This window comes from Bombyx mandarina, chromosome 03 (genome assembly GCF_030267445.1).
Source record: "Bombyx mandarina strain Sakado chromosome 03, ASM3026744v2".
Lineage (NCBI taxonomy): Eukaryota > Metazoa > Arthropoda > Insecta > Lepidoptera > Bombycidae > Bombyx > Bombyx mandarina.
In genome coordinates this window covers 13,714,795-13,734,502 of record NC_143210.1, presented here as the reverse complement: position 1 = coordinate 13,734,502, position 19,708 = coordinate 13,714,795, and the positions used below count along the sequence as shown (strand labels likewise).

The 19,708-nt window shown below is 36.4% G+C and overlaps 1 protein-coding gene across 1 annotated transcript in view; it reads right to left on the bottom strand.

The window, feature by feature from the left end:
* LOC114247074 (potassium voltage-gated channel protein Shaw) overlaps nucleotides 1–19,708 on the bottom strand; it is a 217,318-nt gene that overhangs the window by 43,284 nt on the left and 154,326 nt on the right. The window contains exons 6-7 of the mRNA XM_089738287.1: nucleotides 18,912–19,226; nucleotides 11,389–11,598 (exon numbers count right to left, since the gene is read on the bottom strand). Coding sequence (XP_089594413.1) covers nucleotides 11,389–11,598; nucleotides 18,912–19,226 — 525 coding nt within the window. The remainder of the gene's footprint in view (nucleotides 1–11,388; nucleotides 11,599–18,911; nucleotides 19,227–19,708) is intronic.

Genomic DNA, 19,708 nt, shown 5'->3' with positions numbered 1-19,708 from the left:
GCCTGCGTTTGCCGCTAGGGGCGCTGTTCCAACTGCATACAAATTTGAGTTAACTTTGACGCTATCGAGAACGTAAAAAAACTCGCACTAAGCACACTGGTCGCAAAGTCTACGGCGTAGCGCTATACTACGACAATTACGTAGCATCGTAGCTGCTACGTAACTGTTACAAACCATTTAAAACATTTTATCAAAATAATATCGCTTTATCCTAAATTAGCTCGCTCATTCAATTAATGTTTCTCTTTGTTGCAATAGCTTTAGTAGAATTGTTAACAAAACTGTTTTTATGCCACATTTTACATCTAAGCGTTGCCTGTTTATTGACGTAATTTCTTGCAGGCCTCGGTACTTTAAAACAAAACAACAATGCAAAATTAACAAATGAATTCAAACTTTCTTCTTAAGGTAATAAAGTCTAATCGAACGTTTAAGACAGCAAGTACATAAAACGTTTTTGATACGCTAGAGATGTTCATTAATTCGTGTCTCGAACAGCCACGTTGAATTTGCTATAAACAGGATCGCCTTATGTTTTTCAAGCATACATTCAGCTTTTAATTTACATAATTAATTTATGTTCAATTTTGCTTTATGAATTTTTAAAGTAGCCAATAAACATCTGCTGGATAATCTGTTTCTGTGAAATATCAGCGGCGAGTTAGGAACCGCATTTAATAGCATCATCTATACTTTAGAAATATTATTACTCAGTGCGTTATGAAATCATGCATACCAGAGCTTATCGCAAATGAGGCCGTCAGCGCAATAGTGGCCTAAGCTTACCATAGTTAGCATGGAGGCAATTAGGTTTGAATTTTCATGAATTCGAATTTGAGTAAGCAATACGCGCAAAAATAATGTTTACAAAGCTATCTGTTATTTATGGGTGAAACTATGGGTTTTGCATCAAAATTTATAATATTTTAAACAAATTCGAATCCAAAAAAAAATGTGTGGTGTCGTGGGACACCGGATAGGAACCGAAGTTCCATAATATAAACATATTAATTTTAAGTTCTATTCGAGGTGTAAAGAAAATAAAACTGGAGGTTTCGCAACAACCCACGGTCATTCGGTAACGTGCGAACTTATTGCGGTACACTTCATTCACGGTTGTTTGCATAAGAATTAGTGTATTGCGCAAACGAACTCTCCGAGATCGTGGTCAATGAATGATAGCAAAATAATATGTTATTTTTTGTACGTTATTACAAAGTTAAGTCGTACACTGTGTGCGTTACTAATAAAAATCTTACGTTACGGACGTTTTTTCCAACCAAAAACTTGTGGTTAGGCCACTTTTGCGCTGATGGCTTCAAATATGAATAAAATGTAATATTTCTTTTATTTCTTGAAATATCTAAACTTGTTTTCTTTGACCTTATTAAATCATGAAAAAAAGGTAAATATTACTTAGCAAAGAAAGCAAATAAGGTTGAAATACATCCCACAGGATTATTTACGACATCCGTCAAGCGATGAGAGATGGAAACAAATACAGAGAAATTCCGATAACGTTCTGTCACCGTGGATTGTGGATCTTTTATTGTGTAATGAAAATTTATTGCCATTTGTAACAGTAGTTTGGTTTGTTTATGATTTACGTACGTGTTTATTGGTTTGTGACTCGTTTTTTATTACTGTGCTTTTCGTGAAGACTAGTAAATGACTAGACAGTTTGTGTCTGTGTGTGTTTTTTTTTAATTTCAAGGGATTATAGACGCATGTATATTTCTCTAGAATAATTTTCTTGCTTTTCCTTTGAAAACAGCTATAGCGGATAGCTGAGATATGTAGTGTGGTAGTATCTATTCAAGCTTAGGGCATGTCTTGGTACAGGTATGGAACGGTTAATAAACGGGATTTTCGGCGCGCACTGCGGTACCGTAAGTTTCGTGTAGTCGGTGTGGTGGAGCTTGATGGGGCTTAGTCGGTAGTCGGTTTTTTTCTTTTTATTTTTTTATTGCTTAGATGGGTGGGCGAGCTCACAGCCCACCTGGTGTTAAGTGGTTACTGGAGCCCATAGATATCTACAACGTAAATGCGCCACCCACCATGAGATATAAGTTCTAAGGTCTCACTATAGTTACAACGGCTACCCCACCCTTCGAACCGAAACGCATTACTGCTTCACGGCGGAAATAGGCGGGGTGGTGGTACCTACCCGTGCGGACTCCCAAGAGGTCCTACCACCAGTGATTACGCAAATTATAATTTTGCGGGTTTGATTTTTACTACACGATGTTATTCCTTCACCGTGGAAGTCAATCGTGAACATTTGTTGAGTACGTATTCCATTAGAAAAATTGGTACCCGCCTGCGGGATTCGAACACCGGTGCAGCGCTAGATACAAATGCACCGGACGTCTTATCCTTTAGGTCACGACGACTTCTGCGGAGCAAGTGCCTCGCGCATCTTTTTCAAGACGAAGTCTCCTGTGAGAAATTGCTGAGACGGAGGACCTCGGCCCTTCTCTTCTCCCCTTCTTCCTCTCAAGAGGCGCCGGAGTCTGACATAACCCTGTCCGTTACCCCCTCGACCAGGTATCCGTAAATGAATTCCCCAGCGTTAAGGAAAAGGGGTTTGTTAGTAGAACACAGCTAAGAGAACTCAGGTTAGTCGTGATGGCACATCAAATTCACTTGACATAAAATTTACTTCAGATTGGAAAATCTAAATACAGATCGTTACCAACTGGTTTCTTAATTAATCCCTGACAAACTAAATATTCCAAAAATTAGGAATGTGTTCTCCAAGACATTTTGTTTCCGGTCCTGAAGTTGAAGAGGCTGTACCATCAAGACAAGGTTTTGAGGATATAGATCTAGATGGACTAAGCGCTCCAAACTTTTCCAAGCCAAAGTGAGGTTCATACCCAAAATAGGACTCGGTAAACGCAAACGCTACTGAGGCTAGATTGCGCAAATTTTGGCCCCACATCCCAAATACTAGTTGATATCTGTGTTTTAAAGTAAATTTAAAATTCATGGTGGTAGGACCCTGCCTATTTCTAACGTGAAGCAGTAATGCATTTAGATTTAATGAGTGGGGCAGCCGTTGTAACTATACTGAGACTTTAGAACTCATATCTCAAGGTGGGTGGCGGCATTTACGTTGTAGATGTCTATGGGCTCTATGAACTCTTTTTTTTATTGCTTATATTGGTGGATGATCTCACAGCCCACCTGGTGTTAAGTGGTTACTGGAGCCCATGGACATCTACAACGTAAATGCGCCTTCCTACTCTTCCACCCAAGTAAGCAATAAAAAAAATCGATTACTGAAATACCAAAAATGATGTTGTAACAGTTTTTAGCACGCAAGATAAAATAAATAGGCGAGGAGAAATTTTTAATTAAACAGTCAGAATTTTAACATGCTGCGTTGAACAGAGAGTTCGGGTGAAAATTTATTTCGTACCTACTTTTTTTTCTCCAGCCACAGCGACCTAAGGTTTCCAGCGAGTATTTCAAAGCGAACACCCTTGGATGATTGACCTATTTAGCTCTCATTAAGTCCGCAGAAAAAAGCTCAAGTAAACTCTAGAGATTTCATTTGTAAACGCTATTTAACAAAACCGGTTCAGTAATAAATTGACAAGCTTTAATTACAATCTATAATGTAAAACTAGAGGCTTTTAAAGACGTTAACATGCCAAAAAAAAATGATTGCAAGGCCACATACCGTATCCAAATTTAAATCTAAATCATTCGGGGCCCAAACAAAATCAATAAAATTTACTAATCTTTGTTTAACGTGGTCCGAGATCCGTGCCCAATAATAGAAACTGTCTCATTTTCTTGATCAAGTTTCAAATAATTTCCGTGCTGGTTTTCATCAAAATCGGTTCAGCGGCTCAAGTTACAACGTAACAGACAGACAGATCTACTTTTATATTAATAAACCCACTTAAGACAGAATTGTATAATAAATCTAACTAAAGATTAGAGTAGCTTCCCTATTCACGTACACATACTGTCTGTGTGTGTGTATACATCCATACAGTTAATCCCCACGGAAGCTTAGTTTTGATACTTAGTTGAAATATGTTCACTTATTAACCTCCAACTACAATTTATCTTGGACTAGTGGTCCCGCAGTAGTCGAAATTCGACTATAATTAATTGAAATTGTATGTACACTACTATGATTGTATTTTATACTTCTATAATCACAAATTTCGCGAAGACTACACTATAAAAAATATTAACAAAGACGAACAATATTAAAATAAGACATGACCTAAAGGTCTTAGTTACCAGGTCATAAAATCACATAGTAGACAAATAATATTTAATCTATTCTCAATTTGACAACAGACGTCAAGAACAAGTTTGATAATAAATAGTATGCATGCGTGTGTACGTCAAATACATGGTATGTAGTGTATGTAATGTTTTCTTAATCGATTTAATGTACTTTTATGCATTATTTTAAAAAAATATTAGCATTGTGCACTTCTTCTCTATATTCTCTATAAGTGTGGAAAAATGCATACTCCTCCGTCCGCGCAGTTTTCGTAAAAAGGGATACAAAGTTTTTGCTTCACGTATTAATATATAGATATTAAGGTCAAAATTGCTGTAGCATTGAAAATAATGGCTCTTCAGTCCTTTAGCCTCGTGTTAGATTTTTGCTTTTTCATCTCTGTTCTATTTTTGAGCAAAACTCAAATGGAAATTTCGCGTACCGATGAAAGCCGTAGATCATGTTGAATGCCTTCTAATGATGGTGCTCTCTGGAAGGATGCACATGGTAATTAGTGACGGGCCGTGATTATAGAAATATTGTAGACATCCCTGTCTCTAATGAGTCTACATTTATCTATACGCATGTCATGTTCTGCAAATGTTAATTCTCCCATTGATGTATTTAAGGAGATTTTTTGTTTAATGCAATGAGTGGACGAGCTCACAGCCCACCTGGTGTTAAGTGGTTACTGGAGCTCATAGACGTCTACAACGTAAATGCGCCACCCGCCTTTAGATATAAGTTCTAAAGTCTCAGTATAGTTACAACGGCTGCCGCGCCCTTCAAACCGAAACGCATTATTGCTTCACGGCAGAAATAGGCAGGGTGGTGGTACTTACCCGCGCGGACTCACAAGAGGACCTACCACCAGTAAGTACATTTCTGACATATGTCGTAATAATTACTACCTAATATTATAACAGTATTAATCTGGATCAAATCACTGCTACACACCTGGTAACATGCTAGGATTCATTGTACTATGGAAACCAAACTGATATATATATTTATATAAGTTTAAATATATTATTCCAAATATCTATATGCGAAACCTTTCTATCTCACGAATGTTGGCCATAATTGAGAATCGAACCCAGGTAACTAGACCCTCCGGCCCAACAGCCAGGGTCTAATTACTAAGCTATCGGGTCCGTCAAAATTATATAGAAAAATGAGACTATAATTAGATTTAAAAAAAAAACATTCAAAAAGTTAAAATGGTACAATTTATCTTAATATAAATGGAAAATAATGTAAATTGAACCTTAAGGTGAATATTATGTGAAAACAGTTTTCTATTGTTAAACAATTTTGTATTTAAAATGGCGACTTCAAAAACGAGTAATACAAGTTATTTAAACCGTAAACCTTAGGCTTCATATAAATTCTGCTTATCATAATCCATCCATACTAGCTGGGTATGAGCTAATACAGCTGAGTACTCAACAAATATTCATAATAAATTTGAATAACAAAATGTATACAATATTGGCATAAAAACAAAAATTCAACATTGTCAATTCAGTGACGAACAAAAAAAAATTTCCAAAAAAGAACGTTCATGCATACAGAATAGGCAATGCCCTTTTTGCCTTATTTTCATAGTTTTTGAAATTCAAATAACGGACGCCATCCTTGTCGGTAGGACGTTGACCCCACGCCATAGTTGATAAATACAAATTTGAACGCTTTTACCGCATCGCCTTTGCTTCTAACCTCGGATGTATTACATGATTTATGTTGCAGAAAAGGGGAAGCCAAAATTGAATACAGTGCTGTTGGATAAAGCCGTAATCAAGGGTAGACTATTGTGCGAGGATTGTAGGGTACCAGATCTACATAAGTCATGGCGAACTATGAAATCTGCTAATACAGTTTTCACGTAATCATCCCCTAATGAATAAAATAAATAATTAGTAAAAGCGATGCATATTTTTATAGTGTTATAATTCCATTCCTATGATTTTAAATCAGTATACGTACTGTTACGCCGGTAAGAGTAACGCCATTTATCGCTAAATAGTCGAACGAATATCGAAAGATCTAGCAGCATCTAGAACGCTCGAGAAGTACAACGCCATCTATTGTCAGATAACGGAAACACACAATAGTCGACTTTTGTCGAATATTCTCGACGATTCGAACACCTATTTAGTGTTTTTAGTTTTTAGTGATTCAGTAGCCAGATTATTATAATAAATGATAATTTCTTTCGTGTAATTCAAAACAAATTCAATATAAATACGTTATGTTGTTTGAATAAACGAACGACAAAGTAAATAAGCAAATGCAATAAATCTTTTGTCGGCGTTATATCTTTCAATTTGGATCGTTTGTCGGGCTCTTTGGGCCCATTAATCGTGTCGCAAAAGTTTACGAGTCTCTAATTGACTGGGAGCGCGGTTTGCGAATTGCTGATTCGAAGTTAAATGTTGTGACAAATGTACTTCTTTTTTTTGTTGATTCTCGTTCTTTTGCATTGTTAAAGATTATTTATTAGAGCTATTAACGCTCTTGCTTATTAGGAAATCCAGAGACATAGCAGCTGGACTATGAGCTCAGAGCTTGTTTCTTATGTGAAGAAAGTGATGTCATAGTGCTCGCATTAGATCGGACCAGCTGTAATATAAAATCTTCTGTATTTGCATTTTTTTGTGAAATGAAAAACAGGTAAAAGTGGCGACCGACAGCGCAGTTAAAGTTTTATAAAAAATAAAATAAAAAGCATTCTTTCGAGGATTATTATAAATTAGCGGCCCGCCCTGGCTTCGCTTGGGTATTAGCGCACGCGATGTAAAGAATTTTAGGTAATTTTTTTACACATTGGGTTACATTATTGGAGTTTCAGTAAGGATCCCTAATTTTTTTTAAAAATATAATACGTATAGCCTATGTCACCCGGGGATAGTGCAGCTTGCCAACAGTGAAATATTTTAAATCGGTTCGGTAGTTTTGGAGCCAATTCAATACAAACAAACAAGCAAATCTTTCCTCTTTATAATATTAGTATTTGGTGTTGTAGTATTGGTGGTCCATTAAGTATTATAATTTTCGGAAATTTTCAAGTTCAGATTAAAATCGCACTACCTTGCACAATAATAGGGCTCCTACGATATAATTGTATAAGTTGTTACTTATTTTGTATTTACTTGCATTTTTTTAGTATTTATTTATATTTAATCGTATGTAAGTCTATCTTATATTGTATTTTTTTTTACATGTTTATATAAGAATATATTTTTCCATGTCCATGTCATGCTAGTTTGCTTATTCCTCTCCCTGCAAGGTTGCCTGGAAGAGATCGCTTTCGGCGATAAGACCGCCAATTTATGTCACCGTCTATTATTTGTTTTATATGCTTACTCTGTATATTTGGTGTTAAATAAAGAGTTATATTATTATTATTTATGAGATAGTTGCTACAAAAGGCTGACTGAATGAATTTTCCGGTTCATTAGCCAGCCACGGATGGCAGCGTGCAGCCTGCTTTCTCTGTAGCTCTGTAGCTAGTTACGCGGCTAACGACCTCTGAGAATCCTTTTGAGCAGTTTTGGCTTTCAAATAATTGGCTATATTCAAGTATACTTTTTAAAGCGCAAGAATCTTGAAATCTAGATCTCGGCCGCTACCCGTGAAGCGTTTAAGACGACGGTTCGGGAACTGTTTCTCAGAGAGTTAGCAGAGTCATCTAATTGATAATAATTATTTATATGTATTTTATATGTATATATTTATGTATATGTATTTATTTCAGTTTTCAAGTCGTCGTGGCCTAAAAGATAAGACGTCCGGTGCATTCGTATCGAGCGATGCGCCGGTGTTCGAATCCCGCAGGCGGGTACCAATTATTCTAATGAAATACGTACTTTCGCTACTACTACTAAGTGAAACCCGCAAAATTATAATTTGCGTAATTACTGGTGGTAGGACCTCTAGTGAGTCCGCGCGGGTAGGTACCACCGCCCTACCTATTTCTGCCGTGAAGCAGTAATGCGTTTCGGTTTGAAGGGCGGGGCAGCCGTTGTAGATGTCTATAGGCTCCAGTAACCACCTAACACCAGGTGGGCTGTGAGCTCGTCCAACCATCTAAGCAATAAAAAAATAAAAAAGTACGAGTATTTGTATATATATAAATATTATGTATGTTATAAATACACATATGTTTAAGTAATATCACTATCACACCACACCTACTAAGGTTCATCTCTGCACTCCCCTAAGGTAGACTATCAGAGAATGCCTATGGCATTAAGTCCGCCTTTATACTGTCTAGTATATAAAGTTATAAATAAATAAATACCTAAATCTTTAACAATTCGAATGTTATAATTTCGTTCTTATAATAGTTCTATGGAGAAATATCGAGAAGCAAAGAAAGTCGTCATGGCCTAAAGGATAAGACGTCCGGTGCATTCGTATGTAGCGATGCACCGGTGTTCGAATTCCAGGCGGGTATCAACTTTTCAAATGAAATACGTACTTAACAAATGTTCACGATTGACTTCCACGGTGAAGGAATAACATCGTGTAATAAAAATTAAACCTGCAAACTTATAATTTGCGTAATTACTGGTGGTAGGAGCTCTTGAGTCCGCACGGGTAGGTACCACCACCTGGCCTATTTCTGCCGTGAAGCAGTAATGCGTTTCGGTTTGAAGGGTAGGGTAGCCGTTGTAACTATACTGAGACGTTAGAACTTATATCTCAAGGTTGGTAGCGTTTACGTTGTAGATGTCTATGGGCTCTTAATCACTTAACACAAAGTGAGCTGTGTGTAAGCTAGTCCATCCGTCAAAGCAATAAAAAAGCAGGAAATAATACTCCTTTTTCTAATTCGTTAACTAATTAAAGCCACTTTATTAATACATAAAAAAAAACTGTACGACACAATATTCCTTTATGTTTCTTGTAACTAGCTACATACATTTGCGATCACATGTTTACAGTAAATCTTTGAGACTAAAGACTTTGTAATCTCGAATCTAATTAAAGAGATGCCACATCCAGTACTTTCTTCAGTTAATGATCTAATTAGCATGCATTGGCTGTAGTTTATGGCTATTCGGTTCTTTCTTTATCTACACCGTGTAATTGGTTTGCGCAATAAAGATTTCTATTTATCTAGAATTTTATTCTTAATGAATAACAATTCGTTTAGATTTCTGAGCGTTTGCTAATCTAGGACCATCCGATATATCCTAGTGGATTACGTTAAAATTAATTTTCCAGTTAATTTGCAGTAGCTAAAATATCCATTAAAGCAGCTAGCAATGCTAGCATAATATATATTATACATATTGCTTAGATGGGTGGACGAGCTCACAGCCCACCTGGCGTTAAGTGGTAACTGGAGCTCATAGACATCTAGAAAGTAAATGCGTCACCCACCTTGAGATAAGTTCTAAGGTTTCAGTTTAGTTACAACGGCTGCCCCACCCTTCAAACCGAAACGCATTACTGCTTCACGGCAGAAATAGGCGGTATGGTGGTACCTACCCGCGCAGACTCACAAGAGGTCCTACCACCAGTAAATATGGATTGGTCGTCTTAGTGAGAGAGAATTCAGAATGCTGGCAACATTAATGACTACTACCTTTGAGCCGCGCTATACAGTGACCTAAATTCCTAATAAAAAAACCTTCCAAAACTTTTCTTGACAAGACACATAAATTGGCACACAGTAAAACAGAAACAAAGCCGTCTAACTAAAATTCAATTTCCCCAAACAAACAAATGTATTTTAATGCCATTTAGCATGTCAGAAACTAAATTTTCCCACACATTACATTCTCCAAACTACGTTCTACATCCGACACTAGATAACTTTTCACGCTCCATTTAAACTTCTGAACCACGTATTTCGACATGAAAATATTACACGGAACTTTTCATTTAAAAATTTACGGTTTCGATTGAAATGGTTTATAAACTGTTTTAAAAAAAAACAAACATTTTTGACACACATTTTTTACTGGTGATAGGACCTCTTGTGAGTCCGCCAGGGTAGGTACCACCGCCCTGCCTATTTCTGCCGTGAAGCAGCAATGCGTTTCGGTTTGAAGGGTAGGACAGCCGTTGTAACTATACTGAGATCTTAGAACTTATATCTCAAGGTGGGTGGCGCATTTACGTTGTAAAGGCTGTGAGATTGTCCACCCATCTAGGCAATAAAAAAAAAACATTGAACCAAAACTCAAGGCTTTTTGGTATTTCAAAGTTACGCGAATTTGATACTTTTGAATTGCTTCTGTTATTGTTATTCATGAGAATGATGGGATTGATTAAGGTCTACCTACAGTCGTACCATTTACGGCCACTTATGTGTAAATTCGCACGTGTAGTGTTTCCTATCCTGCCTATTTCTGCCGTATAGTAGTCACCAGTTCTAGTTTGAAGGCTGATACCGCCATTATTAAATGCAATTCAATCTTTATCTCAAGGTAAGATTGAGATGGTAATATCAGTGTACCTTACACCAAACTTTTTTTTTGTATTTTATGGGTGGATAAGCTCACAGCCCACTTGATGTTAAATGGTTACCGGAGCTCATGGACATCTACAACGTAAATGTCACCCACCTTGAGACATGAGTTCTAATATCTCAATTTTAATAATACAACGGCTGCCATGCCCTTCGAACTGAAACGCGTTACTGCTTCACGGCAGAAATAGACAGGCTACCACCCGTGCGGACTCATAATACCGTGTACGACCAGTAATTACGCATATTAGGTTTTTTTGCCGATTTGACTTTTATTACACGATGTCATTCCCTCACCTGCTTATTTCTGCCGTGAAGCAGTAATGCGTTTCGGCTTCAAGGGTGGGGCAGCCGTTGTAACTATACTTGAGACTTTAGAACTTATATCTCAAGATGGGAAGCGCATTTACGTTGTAAATGTCTATGTGACTCCAGTAACCACTTAACACCAGGTGGGCTGCGAGCTTGTCCACCCCCCTAAGCAACAAAAAAAAACCGTGGAAGTCAATCGTGAACATCTGTTAAATACGTACAATTCCTTACAAAAAATGGGTACTATAAAACTCTGTTCAATTTGCTCAGAGTCGAACATTCCTGTAACTGTAAAAGCTAATCAATAACAAAATAAAGTTTCTACTCTCTATCCACTTGCCTGAGTATGGGAGTAGAACATGGAGAAGTTGGAGACTATCACGGGAACGGGCAGCGCGATAGTGAGCACTCCAGCCAAGGCGCAAAGAGCGCCCACAAACATCCCGAGGTAAGTCTTGGGCGCCATATCTCCATACCCGACAGTTGTCATCGTGACGATCGCCCACCAAAGACCGAGGGGTATAGATTTAAACTGGTTCTCTGGGTTATCCTGCGAAATAAAATTATTTTTTATTGGTTAGATAGGTGGACGAGCTCACGGCCCACCTGGTGTTAAGTGGTTACTGGAGCCCATAGAAATCTACAACGTAAATGCCGCCACCCACCTATGAGATATAAGTTCTAAGGTCTCAAGTATAGTTATAACGGCTGCCCCACCCTTCAAACCGAAACGCATTACTGCTTCACGGCAGAAATAGGCAGGGCGGTGGTACCCACCCGCGCGGACTCACAAGAGGTCCTACCACCAGTAAGTAAATTAAGTAGTGTAATTGCTTAATGTATATCTATATACTTAAAAAATGTATTGCTGTTCGTTAGTCTCGCTAAAACTCGAGAACGACTGGACCGATTTGGCTAATTTTGGTCTTGATTTATTTGTGGAAGTCCAGAAAAGGTTTAAAAAAGGTAATAAAAATAACAATTTTGTTTTTCCTTTGATGTCTCCCGTCGGATGGATTCCTTTTGTTTGTTTTAAGTTTATCTATATCTATACTAATATTATAAAGAGGAAAGATTTGTTTGTTTGTTTGTTTCGAATAGGCTCCTAAACTACTGGACCGATTTGAAAAATTATTTTTCCATTAGATGCCGACATTGTCCCTGATGAACATAGGCTACTTTTTTTATTTTTTTTTTTGGTTTCATTTGTGTTTTAATGTTTCCGAAGCGAAGCGAGGGCGGGTCGCTATTTTATATAAAACTTTAGGTCTTTTATTTATCGATTGAGTCACTACGAAGTCTGCCGGGTCAGCTAGTTGTGTATAAAATTATTTCCTTACATTATATGTTAGATTAGTTTTCTTTATCATCTTGTTTTGTCGTATAGTTGTAAGAAACGTTGTGTACAAATTCAGCATATTGTCTTGTTTAGTCGTGGCTTATTGCCTAGATGTGTGGACGAGCTCACAGCCCACCTGGTGTTAAGTGGTTACTGGAACCCATAGATATCTACGACGTAAATGCGCCACACAACTTGAGATATAAGTTCTAAGGTCTCAGTATAGTTACAACGGCTGCCCCACCCTTCTAACCGAAACGCATTACTGCTTCACGGCAGAAATAGGCGGGGCGGTGGTACCTACCCGTGCGGACTCACAAGAGATCCTACCACCAGTAATTACGCAAGTTATAATTTTGCGGGTTTGATTTTTATTACACGATGCTATTCCTTCACCGTGGAAGTCAATCGTGAACAATTGTTAAGTACGTATTTCATTAGAAAAATTGGTACCTGCCTGCGGGATTCGAACACCGGTGCATCGCTATATATGAATGCACCGGACGTCTTATCCTTTAGGCCACGACGACTATTAACTATATAAGATCAATTTAAAAAACCGTCTTAAATAGGAATATATTGTATATTATTGTTTTTATAACGGAATATACAACAAACATACATAATATATATAAATGCTCAGAGCTTGCTATTAAAAAAACCTACCATAAATAACAAAATGAAAATCATTCTGACCAGCTGATTATTGTATTCTGTTTCCAAGCCGTAATACTTGACAGAATAGCATTTTCATTGGTTTCCTTAAAGAGTCGTGTAATTTGTTTTTTTTTTACTGTAGAAATTGCAATATAATCTATATATATGTATTAATACGTGAAGCAAAAACTTTGTATCCCTTTTTACGAAAATTTTGAGGACGGAGGAATATGAAATTTTCCACACTTATAGAGAACTAGCGACCCGCCCTCGCTTCGCTTCGGAAACATTAAAACACACATGAAACCAAAAAAATAAAATAATAAAAAAATAAAAAAAAAGTAGCCTATGTTCATCAGGGACAATGTCGGCTTCTAATGGAAAAAGAATTTTTCAAATCGGTCCAGTAGTTTCGGAGCCTATTCGAAACAAACAAACAAACAAATCTTTCCTCTTTATAATATTAGTATAGATATAGAGAAGAAGTGCACAATGCTCATATTTTTTTTAAATAATGCATAAAAGATACATTAAATCAATAAAGAAAACATTACACACACTACATACCATGTGTTTGACGCACACACGCATGCATACTATTTATTGTCAAACTTTTGTTCTTGACGTCTGTTGTCAAATTGAGAATAGATTAAATATTGTTTGTTTTTATTGATATTTTTTTATAGTGTAGCTATGGCGAAATTTGTGATTATAGAAGTATAAAATACAATCATAATAGCGTACAAACTTACAATTACAATTAATTATAGTCGAATTTCGACTACTGCGAGACCTCTAGTCTTAGTAATTGTTTACAACGTCATAGTATTCCAAGTTCATTTCCAAGATTAATTTCGGCCCGAAGTAGAAATCTCTATACCGGAATGAGCTTACTTCATGATTTTTTTTTTCTTTTCTAAACTCAGCTAAAAATATTTCTCAAAGTACTGTTAATACAAAAACGGTTATAATTTATGTGCCATAACGAAAATGTGGCCAGCATTAATAAATTTATCGAGTTTAGTTAATGATGTTACAGAATTTTCGTGAGACTGGTTTTAGTGAAATTTTGTACGGAGTTTGGGTTTTAGCTTATATTTTAAATTCAAAAATGGTCGACCGATAAAAATGCGATCTATTTTTAATAAAAGATTGGATGCGACATAAAGACAGATGCATAGCACACAGAGATAGTTCTTTTGATGTTTTGAAATTACAAAATTACAATGGTTGCGCAAAAAACAATGTATCTAATAGTACCATGAACATATGAAGTCGTTGTGGCCTAAGGGATAAGACGTCCGGTGCATTCGTGTTGAGCGATGCACCGGTGTTCGAATCTCAGGCGGGTACCAATTTTTCTAATGAAATACGTACTCAACAAATGTTCACGATTGACTTCCGCGGTGAAGGAATAACATCGTGTAATAAAAATCAAACCCGCAAAATTATAATTTGCGTAATTACTGGTGATAGGACCTCTTGTGAGTCCGCGCGGGTAGGTACCACTACCCTACCTATTTCTGCCTAGAACATTTTTCAAGCTGACTACAGACTTATCATAATATATTGTTGTCATGAAGCATAAACATAGTACGGATAGCGATAGCCGTTGTTGCAACCAAAATTTAAATTTCTACTATTGAATATCATGTCTTATTAAGATGACGTCCCGCAATAACGCTTTAGGATCTATGGGCTCCAATAACGATTTATCAGATAAAAATAATCAATGCCAACAATAAAACAAAGATGCTTGCTTACTGGTGGTAGGACCTCTGAGTCCGCGCGGGTAGGTACTACCGCCCTGCCTATTTCTGCCGTGAAGCAGTAATGCGTTTCGGTTTGAAGGGTGGGGCAGCCGTTGTAACTATACTGAGATCTTAGAACTTATATCTCAAGGTGGGTGGCGCATTTACGTTGTAGATGTCCATGGGCTCCAGTAACCACTTAACACCAGGTGGGCTGTGAGCTCGTCCACACACCTGAGCCATAAAAAAAAACTCAAATAATAAAATATTTACAATTTCTTCAATTCACAAAACATGGTAACATTTCGTTTCTATAGTCAAAGTTTTCACAAGAGCGTCAGCTGCGCAAGCCGCGCCGCAGTTCCCTTCACAATGTCACGCAGTGTATTTACACTTGCGTGCAAAAGTAAACACAGGTTCAATACGTTTTGCGTCGCCTTAAATTAACGCTTGGTAAACGCATTGATATAAGTATATGTATATATTTTGACAGCTCCAAACGTTAGAAGCTTTTTTTGCATTATTTTTAATATATTTACAAATTATTTTGCGATTTTTTTTTATTGCCTAGATGGGTGGACGAGCTCACAGCCCACCTGGTGTTAAGTGGTTACTGGAACCCATAGACATCTACAACGTAAATGCGCCACACACCTTGAGATATAAGTTCTAAGGTCTCAGTATAGTTACAACGGCTGCCCCACCCTTCAAACCGAAACGCATTACTGCTTCACGGCAGAAATAGGCAGGGTGGTGGTACCCACCCGCGCGGACTCACAAGAGGTCCTACCACCAGTAATTACGCAAATTATCATTTTGCGGGTTTGATTTTTATTACACGATGTTATTCCTTCACCGTGGAAGTCAATCGTGAACAATTGTTAAGTAACGTATTTCATTAGAAAAATTGGCACCCGCCTGCTGGATTCGAACACCGGTGCATCGCTCAACACGAATGCACCGGACGTCTTATCCTTTAGGCCACGACGACTGTGTAAAAGCGGTCGACTATAGAAACCGAATTTCACAAAATAGAATGTGTTTTACACAGATATAAACAATACTACTGTCCTACTTATTTATCTAGCAAATAAAATAATATAACTTCTTAGGGTCGGACTAACTTTACATCTGAAAGTTGACGCCTATAAGACTTCACGAAATTTACGTTAGCCAAAAATCTCCCTAATCCACAGACCTATTTTAACGTATGGATCTACCAAACAAAACAGTGAACGGCTTCAAACGAGTAACTAACCAAGCGAGTTTCATTACAGCCGTGTTATGAATATCCGACTTCGTTAGCCAGTCGGGTGAGTTCAATAAGTCAACCGATCAGGGTTTAATTGGCTGACATTTCGTTGAGACCATTGAGACGCGCTTTTTATTATTTCAAAGAGCGAACGTCCGGAGAGAAATTCCCTGTTTTTTATTTACTGTTCTTTTTTTTTCATATTAATTTATTTTATATTTGTTTATGTCTACGCTTAGGCAGCGGCTTGGCTCTGCCCCTGGCATTGCTGAAGTAAATGGGCGACGGTAACCACTCACCATCAGGTGGGCCGTATGCTCGTCTGCCTACAAGGGCAATAAAAAAAATTAAAAACAAAAATGCTCATAATACGTACGCACATACATATGTGTAATTATTTGATGTGCTATTTATATTACTCATTTTTTTTATTATACTACAGTCAAAATCTGTTATAACGACATCGAAGGGACTGCTCATATTCAGTCGTAAAAACCGATAGTCGTAACAACCGGTGATGTTTAATGTGTATCGTGCAAGTACAAACAAATCGATAGGGAATTATTGGAAAAATATATTTACATTATACGCGATTTTTCTTCAATATTAATTTGTTTTCTTTTTCTTTGCGACATTTTGAAAGGTTCACGAATAACTCCACAAAGTTTTGGTGCGTCTTGTGTATAGATAAGTAACAAACAAACTGAAGAGATATGAAGAAGCGGGCTTTGACTCTACCGCATGCACGCGTTTTGTTTCTAAGAATTAGAAAAGACCCTACACTAAACTAAATCCTATTGTTTTCTTTCCTAATTTTAATAGCCATTGAAGACAAATGTGGATACCTATTCAAATTGTTTACAATACAGCTTAGCCGGTCGTTCTAACAGATCTAGTTCTCCGAAATATTAGTTAAATGTGGTCGTTTTATGAGGTATGTCGTTATAAGCAATGTCGTAGAAAGCAATATTTTTAATAAGGCGCTCATATAGCATTCAGCCGGGACCTTTGTTCTAGGTTATTATAACCGGCATGTTGTTCTAAACGATGTCGCAGTAAACGGTTTTGACTGTATATATCAAATGTTTTTGAGCGTAATAATTATTAATAATAGTGAAATCGTTTTGAGGTCGATTATATACATAGTAAATCGCATTTTGGTCCTCACGATACATAGCCTAGTGTGAGGATCATTGGTTAATATTATATTGTTGATAATCTGCTTAATCTCTCAATTTTTTAAATATGTAAATAGTATTCTAGGTCATTAGTTAAGAGTTTATGTAGTAAATAAATAAATTATCATTATTATTATATTATTACTGTGGTTTTAAGGTTTCGTGTATTGGCTTGGTATTAAATTAACTAAACATAAAATCTGTTTTTAATGTTATTTCAAAAAAAATCAATTTTAGTTAACATGGAACCGGGTTGACGTTATTTTTAAAGATATTTCAAGTTTATCAATACATGCTCTAGCTGTAACAAACAAATTAAAATCTATATTTATAATTACCGGGAATACTTCAAAATGAATTAACAATAAAATACTTAATTGCGTTTTCTGTTATAAAATATGTATAATAAGAAAACAACACTTAAAGCCCTTAATCTCTTTTAAAATTAATATTTTAATCAGTATTGATGTAATAAACAAATCTGAACTTTCTTGTTTCAGAATGACAGACTTCACTGAATGACATTAAAGAAAAATCCTTTTTAAAAACAAAAACAAAAAAATAATAAAGATTATTCTTTACATGCTTACTGTAAGGTACATATTTTACTATAACTATATACCCATATTATAAATCAAAGCAAAACTATACCTCTGCTTGTATATCAACTACCACCCAAATGAATTCGTATAGGGTACTTTACAGCGTCACATGGAAGCGCGTTCGATGTAAATGGAAATCATTCGCAGAGATATAGAATAAGATCTCCTTTAAATTTTATGGTCACATTTCAAATAAAATGTCGGATTGTAATTTCAATATCACAATTATATTTTTGATGCTTTAGTGACGTGACATACATATTTTACTCAATTTTCTATTTGTGTGGCGTCATTTTACAAAATAAATAAATTTGTACCAGGCTTTACAAGAGGATCTAAATTCATTAATTGTAGTTTCAGTATCCGCGAGTTAAAGTAGTTGTATATTTCCAAGCTCCTCAATGTGTATACTACTATCTTGCCTATCTCTCATCGATAAATTAATAGAGACTAATCAAGGTGTTTTTTTTTTCTATTTTAGGGACCTCGAGGTTTCGTACTAGGTTGACCGGGGAGCATCTGAGCTCACGGGGCTCAAACCTGACGACGTTGCTAACACGACATAAGCAATTCCAGGATCACAGCTAAGCTGCTGCCTACCGCTAAGTAATCTCCAAAAACCTCGTTTGAAGAAAGAGATGTCATAGTCTGAAAATAGCACGGAGGGTAGTTCATTCCAAATCCGGAGATAAGTGTATAGCTTTATTAAAACATATATCATAAAATAACAAATAAATAATTTATATATAATATGTATGTGTGTATTAACGGTAATTACTCTTAGTATACTAATATGGACCCTGCTTGTTCATTTGACGGGATTACATCTCACGCTGAGCTTTCCGCCATGTTTCAAGAATGATTCTCGACCTACCGTCGGTTTTTTTATCTACATGCGAAGCCTATCTCACGATATTCATTGAATTATGCTAAATCAAACAATTTAAAAAATATCGTCTTTAGTTTTATGAATGTAATGTTCAGACAAGTATTTAAATACAAAGTCTAATTAGAAAAACAAACTAGTTCTTTAATTTAAAATTTCAAATACTTATTCCACTACTAAGTTAATTATGTTTATTACCTGCGATTTCTCAGCGTAGTACACCAAGCTCGCGAAGATCACGATTCCGAGGACCAGAAAAAACACTAACAGCGTCAGTTCCTTTGCTGACGCCTTGAAGGTGTGCACCAAGATCTTCAGCCCTGGACTGTGTCTGGTCAGCTTGAACAGCCTCAGGATCTTGATGATAGAGATAAACTCCAAAATCTCTGCTTTATCAACGTACTGTCTAACTATTGTTAGCTCTACCACGACATCCATGTAAAAACTCAACGTCGCTATAAAATCTATGATATTTACTGGAGACTTCACGAATTCTATTATGTTCGGTGCTACCTGTAACAATAGAAAGATAGTTTAAAGCTTGAAGTTATACTTGACTGATGGGAGGGCGTGTTGTGAGTCAAGCGTTTCAGTTTGAAGGGGGTTTGACGTTTTACAAGGCAATAGGCACTTCGATCTCAAATCATAACTGTTAGGGTAAGTGGTGCATTGAAATTTAGGTATATAGGCTCCAATATGAGGCTCCAATAATTCCAATCCAGTAGTGAGATTCGTCTATGTTTCTAAAACAAAACATGTAGTTACCATCAACAATACCACAAACATTTTTTTTGTTATTTAAGGTGAAGAAAGCTATATCTATTTAAACCTTAGCAACATAAAAATCACCTTATTTACCTATCGTTGCGTTTCTATGACTGTGATGTCGTATGATAGTTTATTTATTAATTAATAATAATATGTTAATTGTTCTCATGTAGTTTACTGATGGATTTTTTCTTTTTAAATTTTTTTATCTGATTTCTTTTTGTTCC